The sequence below is a fragment of the Papio anubis genome, chromosome 8 (genome assembly GCF_008728515.1).
Source record: "Papio anubis isolate 15944 chromosome 8, Panubis1.0, whole genome shotgun sequence".
NCBI classification, from domain to species: domain Eukaryota; kingdom Metazoa; phylum Chordata; class Mammalia; order Primates; family Cercopithecidae; genus Papio; species Papio anubis.
Genome location: NC_044983.1, coordinates 113,704,488 through 113,723,996, shown reverse-complemented (window position 1 = coordinate 113,723,996; position 19,509 = coordinate 113,704,488). Strand labels below are relative to the sequence as shown.

Genomic DNA, 19,509 nt, shown 5'->3' with positions numbered 1-19,509 from the left:
AAACAAAGACTTTGGAATGTTTCTGGAAATCCTTGGGCTTCCCTCTTCAAGAGGGTGAATCACAGTTCTTGTCCATAGAGATGGAGTATCCTTCCATGGCTCACGTGGGGCTGTCACTCTGGTGTAATGCATTTCATTTTTTGTTGCTGATGATTATCTAACATGTTCAGGCTGCGGTAACAAAATACCATAACCTAGGTAGCTTATAAACAACAAAAATTTCTCTCTCACAAATCTGAAGGCTGAGAAGTCCAAGATCAGGGCACCAGCAGATTCAGTGTCTGATGAGGGCCCACTTCCTCACAGTTGGCCTTCTAATCATTGTAACGTCATGTGGGGCGGGATCTCTGTGGGGCCGCTTTTACAAGAGCACCAATCCCATACATGAGGGCTGCACCCCCATGACCTGATCACCGCACAAGGGCCCGCCATCCAATACCATCACCTTGGGGGTTAGGATTTCAATACATAAATTTTGAGGAGACATAACATTTAGACCATTGCATTGATATTTAACAAATATTTACTAACCAGCACATTTTAAGAAGAGTTATCACTTTCAAAGTAGTCCATTTTTGAGGAAAGGAGATTATTTTAAAATGATTGCATTTCTTAGGAGTTTTCTTCTTGCCTTTGGAGGCAATTTCAAAATATAGTTTCTTGGAAACAACTTAACTGTCCATCTTTAGGGGAATAGCAAATTAAATTGTGGTACATCCAGGCACTGGTGTACTCTTAGCTATAAATACGAGAATGAAGAATACTAATATGGCAGGATCTCTGGGATACTATGAGATGTGAAAAAAGCAAGGTGCAGAACAATGTGTACTATATTTGAACAATGCGTATAGTATACTACATTTGCCAAAGAGGGGGAAATAAAAATGTATATCCATATGTGCTTTGTTTTAAGGAAATGCTGAATGATGTACAAGAAGCTAATACAAGCTGCACCTGTGGGACAGGGAAGGTGGTGGATGGAGAGAGGGTGTGTGCCTTTTGTGTCACTTTGTTTTATGAAATGTATGAGTATATTAACTATTTAAAGGAATACAGTTTTTTAAAAGAAACAAGAAAGAAAAAGGGTGAATTTTGGCATCAGGCCCAAATTTTAAATCCTGTACCTAACGCATTTTGCTGTGCTCACCAAATAGGGATGTTCTAAGAATTAAGGGAGCTAAGATACGTAAATCACTTGATACAGTATGATAGTAAATACAGAATGTTGTTGGTTATCAGTGATAGAAGCCACACAATTTAATCAACCCCATAGGTTTATAATAATCCTTATTTTTATAACATCTTTATAGAGATATAATTCATATGACGTACAACTTACCCACTTAAAGCTTAAAATTCAGTGATGTGTAGTATGTAAAGAGAATGGTGCAACCATCACAATAATTGTTAAAACATTTTCATTAACCCAAAAAGAAACTCTGTACCCATTAACAGTCATTCCCCCATTTCTTCCCAATGCCACCAACACCAGCTCCTGGAATCCTAATTGCTTAACAACAGGGATATGTGCCGAGAAATACATTGTTATGTGATTCCATCATTATGGGAACATGATGGAGTATATTTAAACAAACTGAGATGGTATAGCCTGCCACACACCTGGGCTAATTGGCATAGCCTGTTGCTCTTTGGCCGCAGCATGTTACTGTACTAACTACTGTAGGCAATTGTAACACAACAGTATTTGTGTATCTAGACTTACCTAAACATACAAAATGTACAATAAAACTTTGGTATAATCATCTTATAGGACCACCATCATATATGTGGTTTGTCATTGACTGAAACATTATGTGATGTGTGCCTATAATCTACTTTCTGTCCATCTGCCTATTCGGGGCATTTTCTATAAATGGAATCATACAATATGTGGTCTTCTGTAATTGGCTAATTTCAGTTAGGATAATGATTTTAAGATGCACCCATGTAGTAAGCATGTGTCAGTATTTATTTTCTTTTTATTGCTGAATAATATCCCATTGTATTACTATACCACCTTTTATTGATCCATCGGTTGATGGATTGTTTCTGAATTTTGGTTATTAATAATGGGGCTTTGAACATTTTTGTGCAAGTTTTTGCATGGACCCATGTTTTCATTTCCCATGGATAGATACGGAGGAGTTAAGCTTCTGGGTCGTATGGTAACAACTCCATGTGAATGAAAGCTAAGGTGACTTCACCGTTTTACATTCCCACCAGCGGTGTATGAGAAATCAATTCCAACACATCCTCGCCAACACTAGTTATTGTCTATCTTTATTATAGCCATTCCAGTATGTGTAAAGTGGTATCTCATTATTGTTTTGATTTTCATTTCCCTGATGGCTAATGATACTGCACACTTTTGCATGTACTTACTGCTTATTTGTGTATCTGCTTTAGAAAAATATCTATTCCGATTCTTGGCTTGTTTTTTAAATGGGGAATTTGTTTTTTCCAAACTTTATTTTTTATCCACAGTGTTTCAGTGCTTGATTGTCCACCTTAAATACAAGATCTGGAGTTAAATGTTTGGTTACCATTTCCAAGGAAGAACTACATCCTTAAAGGATGCAGTAATTCCCATACTGAAGACATTCAAAGCAACCTGCCACAGAGTTGGAAATCAATCCCAAAATGAACAAATGAATGCACGCTAAGATTTTCTCTCAAGGAAACAACACTCTTTGGGATGTGGAAATTAAACGTACACACACACAAACACATCAAATTAATTGCATCGGTTTGTAATCAGAACTTGAAATTACATATGATCATCTGAACGCTCATGCCGTAGTATTTCTAGAGGCAATAAAATGACAGATAATTCAGCCTACTTTTCTGTCTTTCAATTGCTGTTTTAAAACGTGTCTTCAGCCTTCGATTCCACACTAATTGTTTTTACACAGTTGGCCAGGAGCTCCATGACAGTGGCCAAAATGGTCACAAATGCACAGAAAGAGCTCTACCTAGCCACCGTGGGTTATTTGAACACGGAAAAGAGGAATTCTTTGCCCCCTTTTTTCTTGCTTTCCTCATTCTGGCTGCTGACAAAAACTGTAAGGCATTTGAAAATTTTTGTATGTTGCATGCATAGTTGATATATCAGTATATAAGCACTAGCATTGAATCATGACAAAAATTCCTGAAACAGATCATCATCTAAATCCAGAGCCATCCTTAAATTGAAATCCTGACCTCTGATTCCCTCTGCTCTTATTCTCAATGGCCTGCTTACTATGTGATATTTGCAAGTCAATGCTTGGACCTGCTTTCATGTCATCCCTTTGGTGCCTTTAAGGTGATTCTCTCCTCTGTGTAGCCTTTTGGTGTTCTGTGTTCTGTCCATGGAGTGGCCAGGATGTCAATCTGGTTGGTTGTTTTGTTTTGTATTGTTTTGTTTTGTTTTTTTTTTGCTTGCATGTACCTGCTGGAAACTCAGCTATGTCAGAGTACTTCTGGTTGTCTCTTGGGAAACATGGTATAGAACTGAAAACATAATTATGCTTTCCTTGTTTGGTTCGTGAGAAATGGGGGAAGGTGCTTTATGTAACATATGGCAGTGGTGCAAATTATATTTTGAGATCCTTCAAATTAATCCACAATCAAGGACACAAGGGGTATCCTTAGCTTTTTAATAGTGGACAATGTTTCTGGTAGGAAAACCCTTCCAGGAATATTGAATGCTGAATGTTCAGTATCAGCTATGTGACTGTTTCTCATATAGCTAATGAGTGATAAATGTTTACTGTATACAAAGCATGCACTAATTGTCACATCAGCTTCTGACATTTATGCTACCATGGTCAGTCCTGTTTGTTAGCCCCAATTTTAATATGGGTATAAGAGAGGATGAAGAAGTTAAGTAACATACTCATAGTCAGACAACTAGTAAACAGCATAGCACAGGTCTGTCTGACTCCACCGCAAACTTTTACCCACTCTGCTTTATTGCCTTTATTATGTCAAATGGGCTAATAATTTCCATCTCCAGGTAGTGGTTAAATGAGATTTTATGTAGAAACCATATAATAGAGTTCATTGCATATTCTATGACAGAGGTTGGCAAGCATTTTCTGTAAAGGACCAGTTATTAAGTATTTTAGTTTTTGCCAGCCATATGGTATCTGTTGCAACTACCCCCACTAGGCAAAACCCAACCATAGACAATACTTAAATGAATTAGGCATAGCAGTGTTCCAATACAATTTTATTTACAAAAAGAATTACTGATACACATCAAATGAAACAACAGAGTGAAAAGACAACACAGAATAGAATATGTATATAATATATATATAATAGAATAGAACATATATAAAAATATATATATAAAACACAGAATAGAACATATATATAAATCACCTATCTGAAAAGGGGTTAATATCCAGAATAGGTAAGAAACATCTACAACTCAACACAAGGGAAAAAAAAAAACAAACCAAATAATAAAATAAGCAAAGGATTCAAATAGATAGTTCTCCAAAAAAGGTATACAAATGGCCAATAGGCGTATGAAATGATGCTCAACATCACTAATCATTAGAGGAATGCAAATCAAAGCCACATATCATCTCACACCCATTAGAATGGACACTACCCACAGAAAATAACTAGTGTTGGCAAGAATGTAGAGAAATCAGATCCCTTGTATACTGTTAGTGGGAATATAAAATTGTATAGCCATTATGGAAAACAGTATTGAGGTTCCTCAAAAAACTAAAAATAGAGTTACCATATGATACAGCCATCTCATTTCTGGGTACATATCCAAAAGAATTCAAAGCAGGATCTAGAAATAATTGTACACCCATGTTCAGTGCAGCATTATTCACAATAGGCAAGAGATAAAAGTGACCCAAATGTCTAACAACAGATGAATGGATAAAGAAAACATGGTATATATACACAATGCAATATTTTTCAGCCTTTAAAAAGAAGGAAATCCTACCACATGCTGCATGATAAACCTCAAAGACATCATGCTAAACAAAATAAGCGAGTCACAAAAGGACAAATAATGCATGATTCTAACTCATATGGAGTATCTAAAGTAGTCAAAATCATAGAAACAAAGTAGAGAAGTGGCTACAAGGGCTTGGGGGAGGAGGAATTTGTGTTTCATGTACAAATTTCAGTTTTACAAGATGAAACCTTATAAAGATCTGTTGCACAACAACTTAGATATACTTAACATGACTGAACTGTATACTTAAAAATGGTTAAGACAGTAAATTTAATACTATGTAGTTTTTACCACAGTAAAAAAAAAAAAAAAAAAAAAAAAAAAAATGCTAGCCCATTGTTTGTGGACCCCTGCTTTACAAAGCAAAAAAAATGCAAAGCTCTTAAAATCATCAAGATTATTATTTTTATTCTTTTATTTTCTCATGCTGTAGTGTGGAGCTATTTTTGGGGTGTCCCTTTTAGTGACTTTCTTGGCTGCAAATACGTAGAAAGTATAAAAATATATCAGCAACTAAGGGTTGGGTAAATTCAGGCAATAGAAAGCAGTGTCTCAACTGCGAGTAAGGCAGATGTGGGTAGTAGATGCTACCATCCTCATATAATTAGTGCCTATAAGATGAAAAAAGAAGTGTATGTTTGTTTACCAGGGCCAGTTACAGCTCATTAAACATTAGTGTTTCCTGAAGAACTTTTTTCACATTGTCCAAATATGTGTGTCAAATTTTACTCGGGAATTGCATAACCAGATGGACTTTCCCAAAGCTCTGTCTTTTGGAACAACAAAAATTAGAAACACTACTTTCTAATCCAAGAAGACTTTTTAGAACTGTATGTACGGACTAGCTATTTTAGTCTAGTCACCTCCGCAATGATACTTCAGCAACTCAAGTAGGCCATCTGAACTGAAATAGGCCATCTGGTCCACCACCTTGCTTAAAGAAGGAAGTCTTTGTAGAATGGAGCAATAGACTTGTTGATAAATTGTCCAGTCTCATTTTGCAGATTTGGGCACCAAACCCCAAAGAGGATTAGAGGTTTGTTCATAGTTACACAGCTTGTTAGTGGCATAACTGAAACTAGGTTGTAGTTCTCTTAATTCCCATGCCAGTATTCTTTTTATCTCATTGTTTTCATCAAGGTATATACTGTACTGCGTACAGTAAAATTCACCAATTTTAGTGCACAGTTATGCAAGTATTGGCAAATGCACGCAGTTGAATAACTACCACAACAATCAAATAGAAAATTTCTCTTACTCCAGAAAAAACTCTCCCGTGTGCTCCTTGGTTGTCAGTTCCTTTTATTACTACCAGCCCCTGGCAACCTATGATGTTTCCTATCCCTACAGTTTTGCCTTCTCCAGAATGCTATATAAATGGAGTCATAGGATCTGACTTCTTTCACTTGTGGAGATGCATTTAGACTTATCAAAGCTGTGATGTGTCATCGTTCCATTCACTTTCATTGCTGAGTATTCCACTAAATGTATTAGATTGGTGCAAAAGTAATTGCGGTTTTTACCATTAAAAATAATGGCAAAAACCACAATTACTTTTGCACCAACCTAATATAACCACAGTTTGTGTATCCATTCCTCAGCTGTGGGACATTTGAGTTGTTTGCAGTTTTGTTTTGTTTGACACAAAGCTGCCATAAGCACTCACACACAGGTTTTTATTATAAACACTGATTTTTATTTCACTAAAAAAGTAAATATCTAGAAGTGAAATTGCTGATTGGTATCTTAAATGTATGTTCGACCTCATAAGAAACTGTCAGATCAGTATTCTTAAGATGGTGGAACGAGAAGAAAAACAGAATTAGAGACTGGCTTTAATGCATATAAAAACAATGGGAGGTTTTCTGGAAAACAAACAAACAAACAAACCAACAAAACACTGCGTCTTTGTAGCAGTTCTACCTAGTGCTTCCTGGAGCCACCAGTATCATTAAGGGCCCCAATTTCCTGAGAGTCTTTTGTAAACTGTCTCAAGGTAAGTTCAAGTCAAACATGTTTACCATTAACTCATTTATTCAAAACAAATTTTCTCAGTATCTATTGACCAGGCAATAGGATATGTCTTTCTACAAGTGACACCGAGAAACGCTTCCTTTGTCTCTCTTCTGAGGAAAAGAATCTTCTTGCTCCTGAGAAAGAAACCATGAGCCAGTCAGATTCCTTTTTATGCATATGTGAAGAATGTCTGATGTTCTAATTGTCTAGTATGTCTCAAACTATGCTATTTGAATTTCCAGGCTCTTTCATGTCTTTTACTTAGTTGAGGCTTTGGTGTTACAAATCTGATGTTCACATGCCAGTTCTCTTCAACACAGTTCTTCTCCTTTATCATTGGATAGCAAGAGCTTTTCCTTGCCTTGGTGCTCACATGTTCCATGTACATGATACTGACTCTCTTGGTTCTCTTTCTAATGGCCTCTCTCAGGCTGTTGGCAAACTGCCCTCTTCTGACACTTCCCAGATGTTGATTCCTCCTGGGGGTAGGTCCTTTTAGTTGTTGGCATTTTGCATGCTGCCTGGACAATCTCACCCTCTACCGCTTCAGCATCCCCTACATCATAGTGACTCTCAGATTTACATTTTACACCTCTCTGAAACTACAGATTCTTATTTTTCCCTCTCTAAAAGATGTGTACCCGGGCATATTCCTCTGACATCTCAAATTTAAAATATCCAAATCTAACCCATTATCTTTTCTACCATCTCCCCAGTCTGTTCTTCCTCCTGTGTTGGTTCTCAAGGTTAATACCTCCATGACTCACGCTGTCACCTGTCATAGAAGGCTCAGAGCCACCTGTGATTATTCGATTTTCCTCATCACTCACATGGAGTCCATGACCAAATCCTCAGAGTTCTGCTTGTGAAGTGAGTTTCCTATCTTTCCCAGCCTTATCTCTACCCTAACCATTGTGTTAATTCATTCCTCTTCAGCTCTTTCCCAGGCCATTTGAATAACCTTCTAGTTATCATTTGATCTGAAGTCTCTGTCCTGCTCCCTCAATTCTACTTCAGTTAACTTCCCACTTCTATTGCCAGAGTTAAATATACTTCTGACAACATTATTTCCATCCTTAAAACATTTAATGGTTCCCAATTACTTACAGAATGAAAATCAAACTCCTGAGCATCGCCTAGCCATTCTAGACATTTCATGGATGTATTAACTTTGGGCAAGTTGCTTGTCAGAAATTAAGATATCTTCATTATAAAAATGGAAATAGGATCTATTTCACAGGATTGTTGTGAATATCGTATAATAAAACTCATGAAAAGACATAGCCTTGATGAGATATTAACTCTTCTGAAAAGGCTTACCTCATCTTTCTGGCAGAACCAATCATTCTCCCATCCTTTTGCATTTCTTTTTTCTTTTTTAAAAATTTTATTTAAGTTCCAGAGTACATGCGCAGGATGTGCAGGTTTGTTACATAGGTAACCGTGTGCAATGGTGGTTTGCTGCACCTATCAACCCATCACTTAGGTATTAACCCTGGCATGCATTAGCTATTTTTCCTGATACTCTCCCTCCCCCAACCCTCCACCCCAACAGGCCCCCAGTGTGTGTTGTTCCTCTCCCTGTGTCCATGTGTTCTCACTGTTCAAATCCCACTTAGGAGTTAGGACATGAAGTATTTGGTTTTCCGTTTCTGCATTAGTTTGCTGAGGATAATGGCTTCCAGCTCCATCCATGCCCCTGCAAAGGACATGATCTCATTCTTTTTTATGACTGCATAGTATTCCATGGTATATATGTACCACATTTTCTTTATCCAGTCTATCATTGATTGACATTTGGGTTGACTCCATTTCTTTAATATTGTGAGTAGTGTGGCAGTGATTATATGCATACATGTGTCTTTAAAACAGAATGATTTATATTCCTTTGGGTATATACCAGGTAATGGGATTGTTGAGTCAAACGATATTTCCACTTCTAGGTCTTTTGAGGAATCACCACATTGTCTTCTACAATGGTTCAACTAATTTGCATTCCCACCAACAGTGTAAAAGCATTCCTATCTCTCCACAACCTCACCAGCATCTGTTGTTTCTTGACTTTGTAATAATCCCTATTATGACTGACATGAGATGGTATCTCACTGTGGTTTTTATTTGCATTTCTCTAATGATCAGTGATGTTGAGCTTTTTTTCAAGATTTTTGGCCACATAAATGTCTTCTTTTGAGAAGTGTCTGCTCATGTCTTTTGCCCAATTTTTAATGGGGTTGTTTGTTTTCTTCTTGTAAATTTGTTTAAGTTCCTTGTAGACTCTGGATATTAGACCTTGATCAGATGGATGGGTTGCAAAAATTTTCACCCATTCTGTAGATTTTCTGTTCACTCTGATGATAGTTTATTTTGCTGTACAGAAGCTCTTTAGTTAGATCCCATTTGTCAGTTTTTACTTTTGTTACAATTGCTTTTGACATTTTTGTCATGAAATTTTTGCCCGTGCCTATGTCCTCAATGGTATTGCTCAGATTTTCTTCTAGGGTTTTTATAGTTTGGGGTTTTACATTTCAGTTTATTTGTTTGTTTGTTTTGTTTTGTTTTGTTTTGTTTTTAGACACAGGTTTACTCTTATTGCCCAGGCTGGAGTACAATGGCGTGATCTCGGCTCACTGCAACCTCCGCCTCCCTGGTTCAAGCACTTCTCCTGTTTCAACTGCCTGAGTAGCTAGGATTATAGGTGCCCACCACCATGCCCAGCTAATTTTTGTATTTTTAGTAGAGATGGGGTTTCACCAACTTGGCCAGGCTGGTCTTGAACTCCTGACCTCAGACACTCCTCCCGCCTCAGCCTCCCAAAGTGCTGGGATTATAGGAGTGAGCCACTGTGCCCAGCCTACATTTAAGTTTTTAATCCATCCTGAGTAAATTTTTGTATAAAGTGTAAGGAAGGGGTGTTTCAATTTTCTGCATATGGCTAGCCAGTTTTCCCAGCACCATTTATTAAATAGGGACTCCTTTCCCCATTGCTTGTTTTTGTCAGGTTTGTCAAAGATCAGATTGTTGTAGGTGTGCACTCTTATCTCTGAGTTCTCTATTCTGTTCCATTTGTCTATGTGTCTGTTTTTGGTCCCTTTTCTCTTTGTTCAGACTAATAATGTTGTATTCATCACATAGTATCCATTGTTCTTCCATCCAGTGTGCTTCACGCTTTATGTGAGGTACTGGGGATAAAATGGGAGTGTCCATTCTAGCAATAAGAACAGAGCGATGTATGCCATTATAGAGACACTGATAGTATAATGACGGCACAGAGCTGGAACTCAGCCTTGCGTGGGAATAGGTGGGATAAGGAAGACTTGCCAGTGCTACAACAAATGAGCTAGCTTTTAAGGGATAAAAATGTTAACAGGTGCACAAAGACTGTCAGAAAGGGAAGCCTGTATAAAGGCATGGTGGTGTTTTGTCTTCCTTGTAGACTATGAGCAAACCTCAATTGTGTTCTAATTTTGCTTTGCATAGTGCTAGCAGGAGGTGGATCCTCTGTATGTTTTTTCTAATATAAATTTAATTGTTGCCCTTTTCTCTCATTTTCTTCATCTATTTCATTTTCCACTTAATCTTCTCAAAGCAGTGAATGCAGTATCAATTTTTTATGGATTCACAAGAAAATAAACGTAGCTACAAAGCCATTTTGAATCATCTTTCTCCACAAGCAACATTCCCTAGGATCTCTTTTTTTAAGAACTTCTTTATTCCCTTGTGATCTTTTTCTATTGACCCGACAAGTAAAGACAATGGCAAGGGCCCTTGTGTTTATAAGCCACTCACCTGCTTTGAGTTGTTTCTTCTAATATTTTTGGTCCTTAAATGTCCTCCTGAGTGACACTCTCAAGTGATTACTAAGTGAACCTTCTCCTATGACCATGAGCTCAGCGGCTCATGGTAGATAAGGATTTTGGATGAGTAACTTAATAGGAATCTGAAGAGATTACTCTTCTGTAACTAGGGTCTTTTATTACTATTTCTTCATTCAGCCTTATTTGATTATGATCTACCAACCACGTGTCCCTTCTCAATTTCCTCCAAGTCCATATTTTCTCAAACTGCTGCCTCCTTAAGATTTCCCCTGACACATTTCAAAATCTTCCCACTCTTGCAGAAATGTTGTGGCCAGGAATATTTCTAATTTTATCAAGTCTTTAAGTCATCAGAGAAATTCTCCTTAGAATGAGCTTTATATTTAAAGGCTGAAACACAGATTTTTTGAGGGGATTATTAAAATCATATGTCAGTTTATCAGTAGTGGTTAGAATTATGAGATATATATCCTGGTTAGCATCCAGCCCTGTTTCATTTTTATTCTGGAAATCCATCATGATCATTTAACCCAAGAAGGAGTTTTGTTTAAGGCTTGACATGGACTCATGATTCTTGTCTGTTACATTGTCATGATAGAAAAATATCTGCCTATTGTAGCACCCCTGATGGTTCCTCTAACCAGCATATGGGAGACATGTCTACACGTTATTCGTCTGATTTGGACTTTTTCTATCAGGAATGATCCTTGTCATTGCTGCTTCACAGCTCAATGTTTTAAGTCATTCTTTGCATTGTGATGAGTAACTTTTAGGGAATTTCAGAGACTTCAAAAATGTTTCATGTCTGCCCCTGCAGAACTCACCAACCTGAAATGCACTGACCACTTTGCATTTAAATGTACTAGATGAAACAATATATGTGATATCTCTTGTTTGGACAATTTAAGATGGTCATAAGGTTGCATTGTTATATCGCCTTGACCTTGTGGCTTGACTGTGGATTTGAAGGGTCTTAAATTACTAATATTGCTCTGAAGAAAGATGAGTTATGGGCATTCAACAATTGATATTCGTTTTATTCTTGAGGATAAGTCTAGACCCTACAATCCAATATGTGTGGTGTTCAAATGTCCTATGGGCTTTTTAGAGAGGCAGTTGAATTAGAACATTGCCACGTGGACTGGATAAGAGGAAATCACAGCCACTTTCAGAGATGCGCTGAGATGTTCTGGATTTTCTAAGAAGAAACAGAAAAATATGCCATCTGTGTGCTTTAGGACTTCTGTTCCCACATATTAACTAATTTCTCTGGCCTTTTTGCGGGGGACCACCAATTCTCAGTATCTGGCATAAACCCCTGTGCAGTGTAGATGTTCAAGCCTCCCATTGCATCAGAATTTCTACATGCCAATTCTAGAAGGTACCATGTGCATAGACTACACTGTGAACGGACTCTAAAGTTGTACAGTCATTGGTCCAGCCTTGAGCCCCAGACAAGAATAAAGCCTTCTTTCCTTATCCTTCTCTGAAATAATACTTCCATTCTTAGTATCCCCTTTTTCATTTTGTTATTTATTTATTTATGAGATGGAGTTTAACTCTTGTTGCCCAGGCTGGAGTGCAATGGAGCGATCTTGATTCACGGCAACCTTCACCTCTTGAGTTCAAGCAATTCTCCTGCCTCAGCCTTCTGAGTAGCTGGGATTACAGGCATGCATCACCACGCCTGGCTAATTTTGTATTTTTAGTAGAGATGGGGTTTCACCATGTTGGTCAGGCTAGTCTTGAACTCCCGACCTCAGGTGATCCACCCACCTTGGCCTCCCAAAGTGCTGAGATTACAGGCGTGAGCCACCACGCCCAGCCCTCATTTTGTTTATCTTTTTACAGTAGCAATTACACAATCATTTGTTTAGTAATTCAAAAAACATTGAGAAGCTAACAAGTGTCAAGTACTATTTATATGCTATATGTTAGGGATACAGGGATGAATATTAAGTTCTTGCCCTTGAAGTCATGTAAAGGAGACCTATATGTAAAATGTTATAGCACGGAAATGTCTGCAGTGTGACAGAAGTGTGAATGTTTGCAGTGTCATGTAGGAAGGGTATTCAATCTAAAAGAAATGTGTCAGAAAAGGTTACAAGAAAAAGTGACCTCTGAACTTTGCCAGCTATACAGTTAGCAAGATGTGTTTATTTCCTCTTTAGTCATCAAACAAATATAAAATTACCAAAGTGATAAGAGCTCTAGAGAGGTACAGCGTGTTGTGATAGTATATTTACTATAAAACTGTGTATTTACTGAGTGCCTGCCTTGTATCAGGCCTTTACTAGCTTTTGGCAAAATATAATAAGCAAAATAGATATGGTTAGTTTATACATGGATTTTATATTTTAGTGGAGAAGACACTCATCCACAGGGACTCATAGTAACATGGTGAATGATATGAATGGGGTCATTAATTGTGCTTTGGAGAGCAAGTAAGCAGAGGGACTTCTCTGGCTCCGAGGGATCAGGAAAATCTCCTTCAGGAAGCTGAGATCTAAAAGAGGAGGAAGAGTTAGGCAGATTAGGTGGTGCTTGGTGACTATAGAAAGAAAATGTCCCAGTTGCAAGGAACAGACTGTTCTGAGGCTGTATTAGGGTTCTTCAGAGAGAAACAACCAATAGGGTATATATAGACATATAAGAGGAGATTTATTATGGGAATTGGCTCGCATGATTTTGGAGGCTGAGAAGTCCCACGATCTGCCATCTATAAGCGGAAGAACCGGGAAAGCTGGTGGTATAATTTAGTCAATTCCGAAGGCCTGGGAATAGAGGGAGCTGCTGGTGTAAGTTCCAGAGTCTATAGGCCCAAGAACCAGTAGCTGCGGTGTCCAAGGGCAAAAGGAGATGGATGCCCCAGCTCAAGGAGAGAAAGAAACAAGTTGTCCTTCTCCACTTTTTTGTTTTGTTCATGTTCTCAACAGACAGGACAATTCCACCTACATGGGTGAGGGCAGCTCTTCTTTATTTGGTATGCTGATTTAAATGCTAATTTCTTCTGGAAATACCCTCGCAGGTACACCTAGAAATAATATTCTACCAGCTATCTGGGCATCCCTTATCTCAGTCAAGTTGACACATAAAGTTAACCATCGCAGAGGCGAAGGTTGAAGAGGAAGTTTGGTGTGTTCAAGGAGCATGAAGAAGCCTAATATAGTTAGAGGGTTAGGAGTTGGTCAGAAGGCGGGTGGAGATGGCAGAAAGTGAGATTGGAAGAGTAAGGAAAGGTGAAGTGAATGCCTTAAATGTTTGCTTTTCTCAAGGAATCTAGAATTTATCCTGAAGACAGTGGCAACTACAGAAGGGTTGTGAATCAGAGACTGTCCTAATCAGATTTACATAACAAAAGATGAGAGGATGCACTGGAAAAGCAAAGACAGGAGGAAAGACGTCTAGTTAGGAGGTTGTTGTGGTAATCTACGCAGAATATGATGACAACCTGGATGAGGGTGGTGGCAAATGAGGATGAGGAAGTCATCCTCATCCCCAAGAGAAGAGGAGACTAGACAACCTGTGGTAATAGATTGAAAAATGGTAAAGGAGAGGATTGTAAAGATTTGTCCTTCACTCTTCTTCACCACATTCTCCTCCCCCAAATACATGACCTTCTTGCAGCAGAATTGTTTTGTTCTACTTCTTCCAAATGGAGATTCCTGGACCTTACCTTGAACCTGACAAATTAGACCCTCAGGCTCAGGCATTGGTATTTTTCACAGCTTCACCACAGTTGACTCCTGTGCATGTGAAAGTGTGAGGGTCTGCTATCAAGCTGTATGCAGATTCAGAGCACATAGCACTCCAGGCATGCATGCAGCTCTTTAATAGTGTCTGAGTCAAACTCCCTTTGGCCTTAAGGAGCTCTCTTGTCATAACCAGGTGAATTCAGAAGGAGTTTTCAGCTCTTGGGGTACTTAAAGGTATCCTATCTTAAAACCCAAACTAAAATGGAGCCCATCTAACACTATCACCTAACCTTGCAGGTGATGTCTTCAAGACCTAAGAAAGTAGCCCACCCTCCATAGTTCTCAGGAGAGAGCACTGCTGAAATCTCACCTCCTATTTCCCCAGAAATATGAAATAAGTTTTCTTAGGCAGCCCCCAAAGGATAATAAACAAGTTGCTTTATACAGAGACTCTACAATTTCCTGTGCTTGGCAGGTATAAGGGCAAAGTTATCACGGTACCACCTCCTGTGAATATAGAAGAGAGGAAGAAGAGAAAGAAAGATAGTTGCTTCAGCTCTAAAAGGTCAGTTTGGGGATTCATATTGGAAACCATTAAGTTCTCAAAGTTAGGTAGCAGTTTTCTAAATTATTAATGTCTAACATTAGCATTAGATACTAGTTTTCATTTCTATAAAAGTTTCCCAAATCTTCACTTTATCACCAGTGGAAATCTGGAGCTAATACTGACTGTGTACTTGTGTACACACTTCACATTTTATTAGTAAACTCTGCATTTAGTTCACACAGTAATTTTGCAAAGTAGGTGTCATGGACCCCATTCTACAGATAAAGAAAAGGAGGCCCAAAGAGCCACAATGCCTGCCCAAATCCACACAGGTAAAAAATGTTTCTATTAGTCTGAATTCCTGGAGAGCCAATAAGATGTATGTATACAGAGAGAAGACTTATTATAAAAAATCTGCTCATGTTATTATGGAAGCTGAGAAGTCCCAAGATCTGTAGTTGGCAAGCTGGAGACCAGAGAAAGCTAATGGTGTAGTTCCAGTTCAAATGTAAAGGCCTAAGGACCAGGGGAGCAGATGGTGTGAGTTTCATTCCAAAAGCTGGCATGCTCAAAACTCAAGACAAGCTAATGTTTAGGTTCAGGTCTGAAGACAGGGAAAAAAACCCAGTGTCTCAGCTCAAGGCAGTCAGGCAAAAGGAGTTCCCTCTTACTCTTACTCCTGGGAAGGCCAGCCTTTTTCTTTTAGTCAGGCCTTTAACTGATTGGCTGAAGACCATCCACATGGGGAGGGAAGTCTGCCTAACTCTATTTACCAATTCTAATGTTAATTGCATCCATAAACACCCTCACAGATACACCCAGAAAAATGTTTGACTAAATATCTGGGCACCCTATGGCCCAGTCAAGCTGACATACAAAATTAGCCATTGCAGTGAGTAAGATGACTAATTACCTCCGAAGCCCATGCTATTTCCACTGCCCTATCTGCCTGCTGTGAAGTATTTCTTATTTCAAAAATACATTTTTTTCTTTTGCAAGAAACTCAGGATGCACTTTAAAAAATTAACACTTGAGACTATTCAAATAAAAGATTTAATAGCTTGCTTATCAAAACACAGTTATCACCCTCCATCTTCCATTTTGCATTTTTTGGGCTGCTAGGAACACATGGTGTGTGGTTTTGCTGAGATGCTTCCTGCATACCTGAGCTATTGGGTCCCTAAGAAATCAAATTTGTTTTTCAACTTGGCATCATAATGAAGGAGAGCTGTCAGCATAGCATTTCTTAGTGCTGCCAATATCTTGAGTAATCTTAACGTTGTTAGATCAATAATGTGAAATTTTGCTAGTTATCATTTTAATTGATTTAATTGAAATTGATTTGGCATAAATGAGTGGACAGAAATTTATTAACAGTGACTGTGATGGTTTGAAGTATCTGCTATGTAAGAAGTGATGTGGCTTTGATTTATACATCTAAAGACTCCCTCTTTCCAAGTTCTATTAGAGAAACAAACCTAATGTTTAGTGCTAAAAACTATCAAACGTTCGTGAAGGTAGTATATGGAGATTCTGAAAACATCAGTATTTGGGTATGCCTTTCAGTTTATCTCATTTCTATCATGTGATTGGTTGTTATAATTCAGTTACTTTTGTAAACTACATATGTGTGCATTTATCCTTATGTCTATGTATCAGAAAATTTGATTTTTCTTTTGTCATTTGTGTCCCTAAAATTCAGACCACACCACAGAAAGGAGGAAGAGATGAAATAATAGAGCAAATTGTATTGACCTTTGTTTTATATATTTTTTAAATTCATTCTCTCCTAAGACTTGGATACTTGTTTTGTTACAGAAAGAGTTTTACTATAATAATTTTGGTCTATCAGGATTTGACATGTATTAAAGCATAAATAAATGGTCTCTAATTTTCTTGCTATTTTTAAAATTTTCAATATGCACTACCTTTTGTGCTTCCCCGTTCCTTTTCTTCCTTTCTTTCCAATTTCTCTTCACCCTCCCTCCCTTCATCCCACTCCCCACCCCCACCGAAGTGCTCTATCACTGAAGACCTTCCTCAGCCCATGGAAGAGCTATTAGAAATTTATTAAGAACCACTTTCTGCTTCTTTGTCAGGGACAATCATTTGTTTTAGAGCTGATTTTCTGCCTTAATTAAACGAAAATGTCACTGTCAAATGAATTCATTTATATTTATTAATCCAGTTCTCTAGGCTTGAATTTCTTAGTAGGGACTTGGTCTCATCACATTTGCTCACAGAATAAGCTGAAAAATGTCTCTTACATCAGTTTAAAAGACTCACAAATTATTACTCCACCCTGTAGAAGTACTATATAAACAAATCTGTGATTAACAAATGTGTGAATGATATTCTTGTGTAGATGCTATCTAGGTGCATATAAATATACATATTTGGTTATATTGGTGCACACACATGCATCTGTGTGTGTTAGGGCAGGAAAGTCATGAATATTCGTTACTACGGTCCCTTATTACTTTAAGAAACTGTCAAAGGTAATATTTTAGCCACCTGTGTGTTTTTATTTGCCTTTTCAAAATGCTAATTGATGATGCAAAGTTTAAATGCTACCCAGTCTTTCCCTCCAAAATATTAAAGGATTGCTTATGGAGTATGGTCTTTGTATCTAACATTGTAATAGGTACTTAAAAAAATTAAAATGGAATAAACATATTCATTCACTCATGGAACAAGTTTTTTTGAGTTACCTACTATGTGTCCGATGAGGTAGTGGGAATCAGTGATGAACAGTACATCCTGAATCCATGCTTTTATGGAGCTTACAGTATCTAGCTCATAGTAGGTACTTGGCAAAGTATTAGCAAATAAGTGAATTAATTAATCTTGCAAGAGAAAGAGATAGCAGACTGATAATTATTAAGTTACGAATTGCATTAAGTCCTCAAAGGAGAATGTACGGACTTGAGATTGTATAGTTGGGACTAACAAAGTCGGGTTTGGAATTAGGGAGAGTATTTACAAAGAGGGAACAATGATGTTAAGGTATTTTGCTCGAACAGGGGGTAGTTGTGAGGTGACACTGGAGAATTATGCCAAAGCTAGACCGCCAGAACATTTAGGTCATATTAAACATGTGGGCCTTAACCCTAAGAAGTTTAGACACTCATGGAAGAGCTTTAAGCAGAGATGTGACATGATCAGGTTTCATTTTGAGATTAAATACTTCCAGAAGGCCAGCACACTAGTTCTTTTAAGCTTTCTGCTCTGTTTCTCGAGAACACATACTGAAAGGGGTAATATTACCTTGAATTATGTAAGAAAAAAACAAATGCAATTAAAGAAATTCTTACTGAAATGGTAGAAACTGGCACTGATGACTCCCTAGCACGGGTGGAGTTTGCTTTAGACTTTCCGGCCATCTCACAACCATAAATGTGAACTCCTTAATCATCCACGCTTTGTGGCAAAATCCCCGTGGGTACCCACGGCACCTTCGAGGTCCCTTGTATACACGTTACCATTTTTCTTCCTATAAAAAGCACACTTTCAACTCTACCTTGTTTTGTGTTTTGTTGTGTTTGTTTGTTTGTTTCTTTTTTTTTTCTTTTCTTTTCTTTTACCTCAAGTGGTCTGGAGACAAAACTTGTTTTAAAGGACTGTAAAATTGAGTTTCCAACAATGTAAAGAGTGACTTCATAAAATAGGCAGTTTTAATCTTTAAATAAACCATCCTTTTGTTTTCCTTTCTGTATCCTAATAAGAGTTAAAATTATGGCTTTGCAGCTTCCATAGTACTGGGAGTCGATTGGTCCCTTGGATTAACCTGGCATTTGGGTCAGGAATTGCCAGTACTTTTGTTTCCTCATCTTCAGAATAGCTTCTGGTAGATACTAAGATTTGTTACACTAAAGACATTTGAAATACTTATTACTTAGGCTCCAGGGAGCCCATCCTATTCAAGCCTTGGTCTTAGAAGGAAAAGGGTGAGAAAGAGTTGAGGAAGTCCCTATTTATCAGTGGACTTCATTACGTATTGATAAAGATGACCACTGCCCAGGTGGAGCAAAAAGTGATCTCCTGAGCAGGGTAGGAGAATGACTTTGACCCAGAGCTCCATCACAGACCCTATAAGGTCAGCTCATAGAGTATTCAGTTGAATAAACATTTCCTGAACACTTATTGTATGCCAAATATAGGACCCTTCAGCCCAGTAAGTATTGCAAAACCTTAGAGCTTTAACTTCCTCAGTTTTTATCAGAATTGGTCCATACCCCAGGATACTTAGCCACACATGAGGCCAGGGCAAATAGCAACATCAGTGATAATCACTATCATTTATTATATGCTTATTATGTGTTAGCGCTGTTCTAAGCGCTTTTTTAGCACTGTCATTTTATCCCTACAACTCTATGAGATGGGAGCTGTTATTATCCCTTTTCCTCTGCAGATCAAGCAACTGAGCCACAGAGAAATTAAATTATTTGAACCAAGTCACAGTATAAG

At 37.9% G+C, this 19,509-nt stretch overlaps 1 protein-coding gene across 6 annotated transcripts in view; it reads left to right on the top strand.

Annotated features, from left to right (window-relative positions):
- SAMD12 (sterile alpha motif domain containing 12) overlaps positions 1 to 19,509 on the top strand; it is a 469,495-nt gene that overhangs the window by 235,021 nt on the left and 214,965 nt on the right. The window contains exon 5 of one of the 6 annotated variants that reach the window (XM_009213518.4): positions 914 to 4,339. The exons of the other annotated variants lie outside the window; for them this stretch is intronic. Coding sequence (XP_009211782.1) covers positions 914 to 927 — 14 coding nt within the window. The 3' untranslated portion in view covers positions 928 to 4,339. Of the gene's footprint in view, positions 1 to 913; positions 4,340 to 19,509 lie in introns of those variants that run through there. 6 annotated transcript variants of the gene reach the window in all.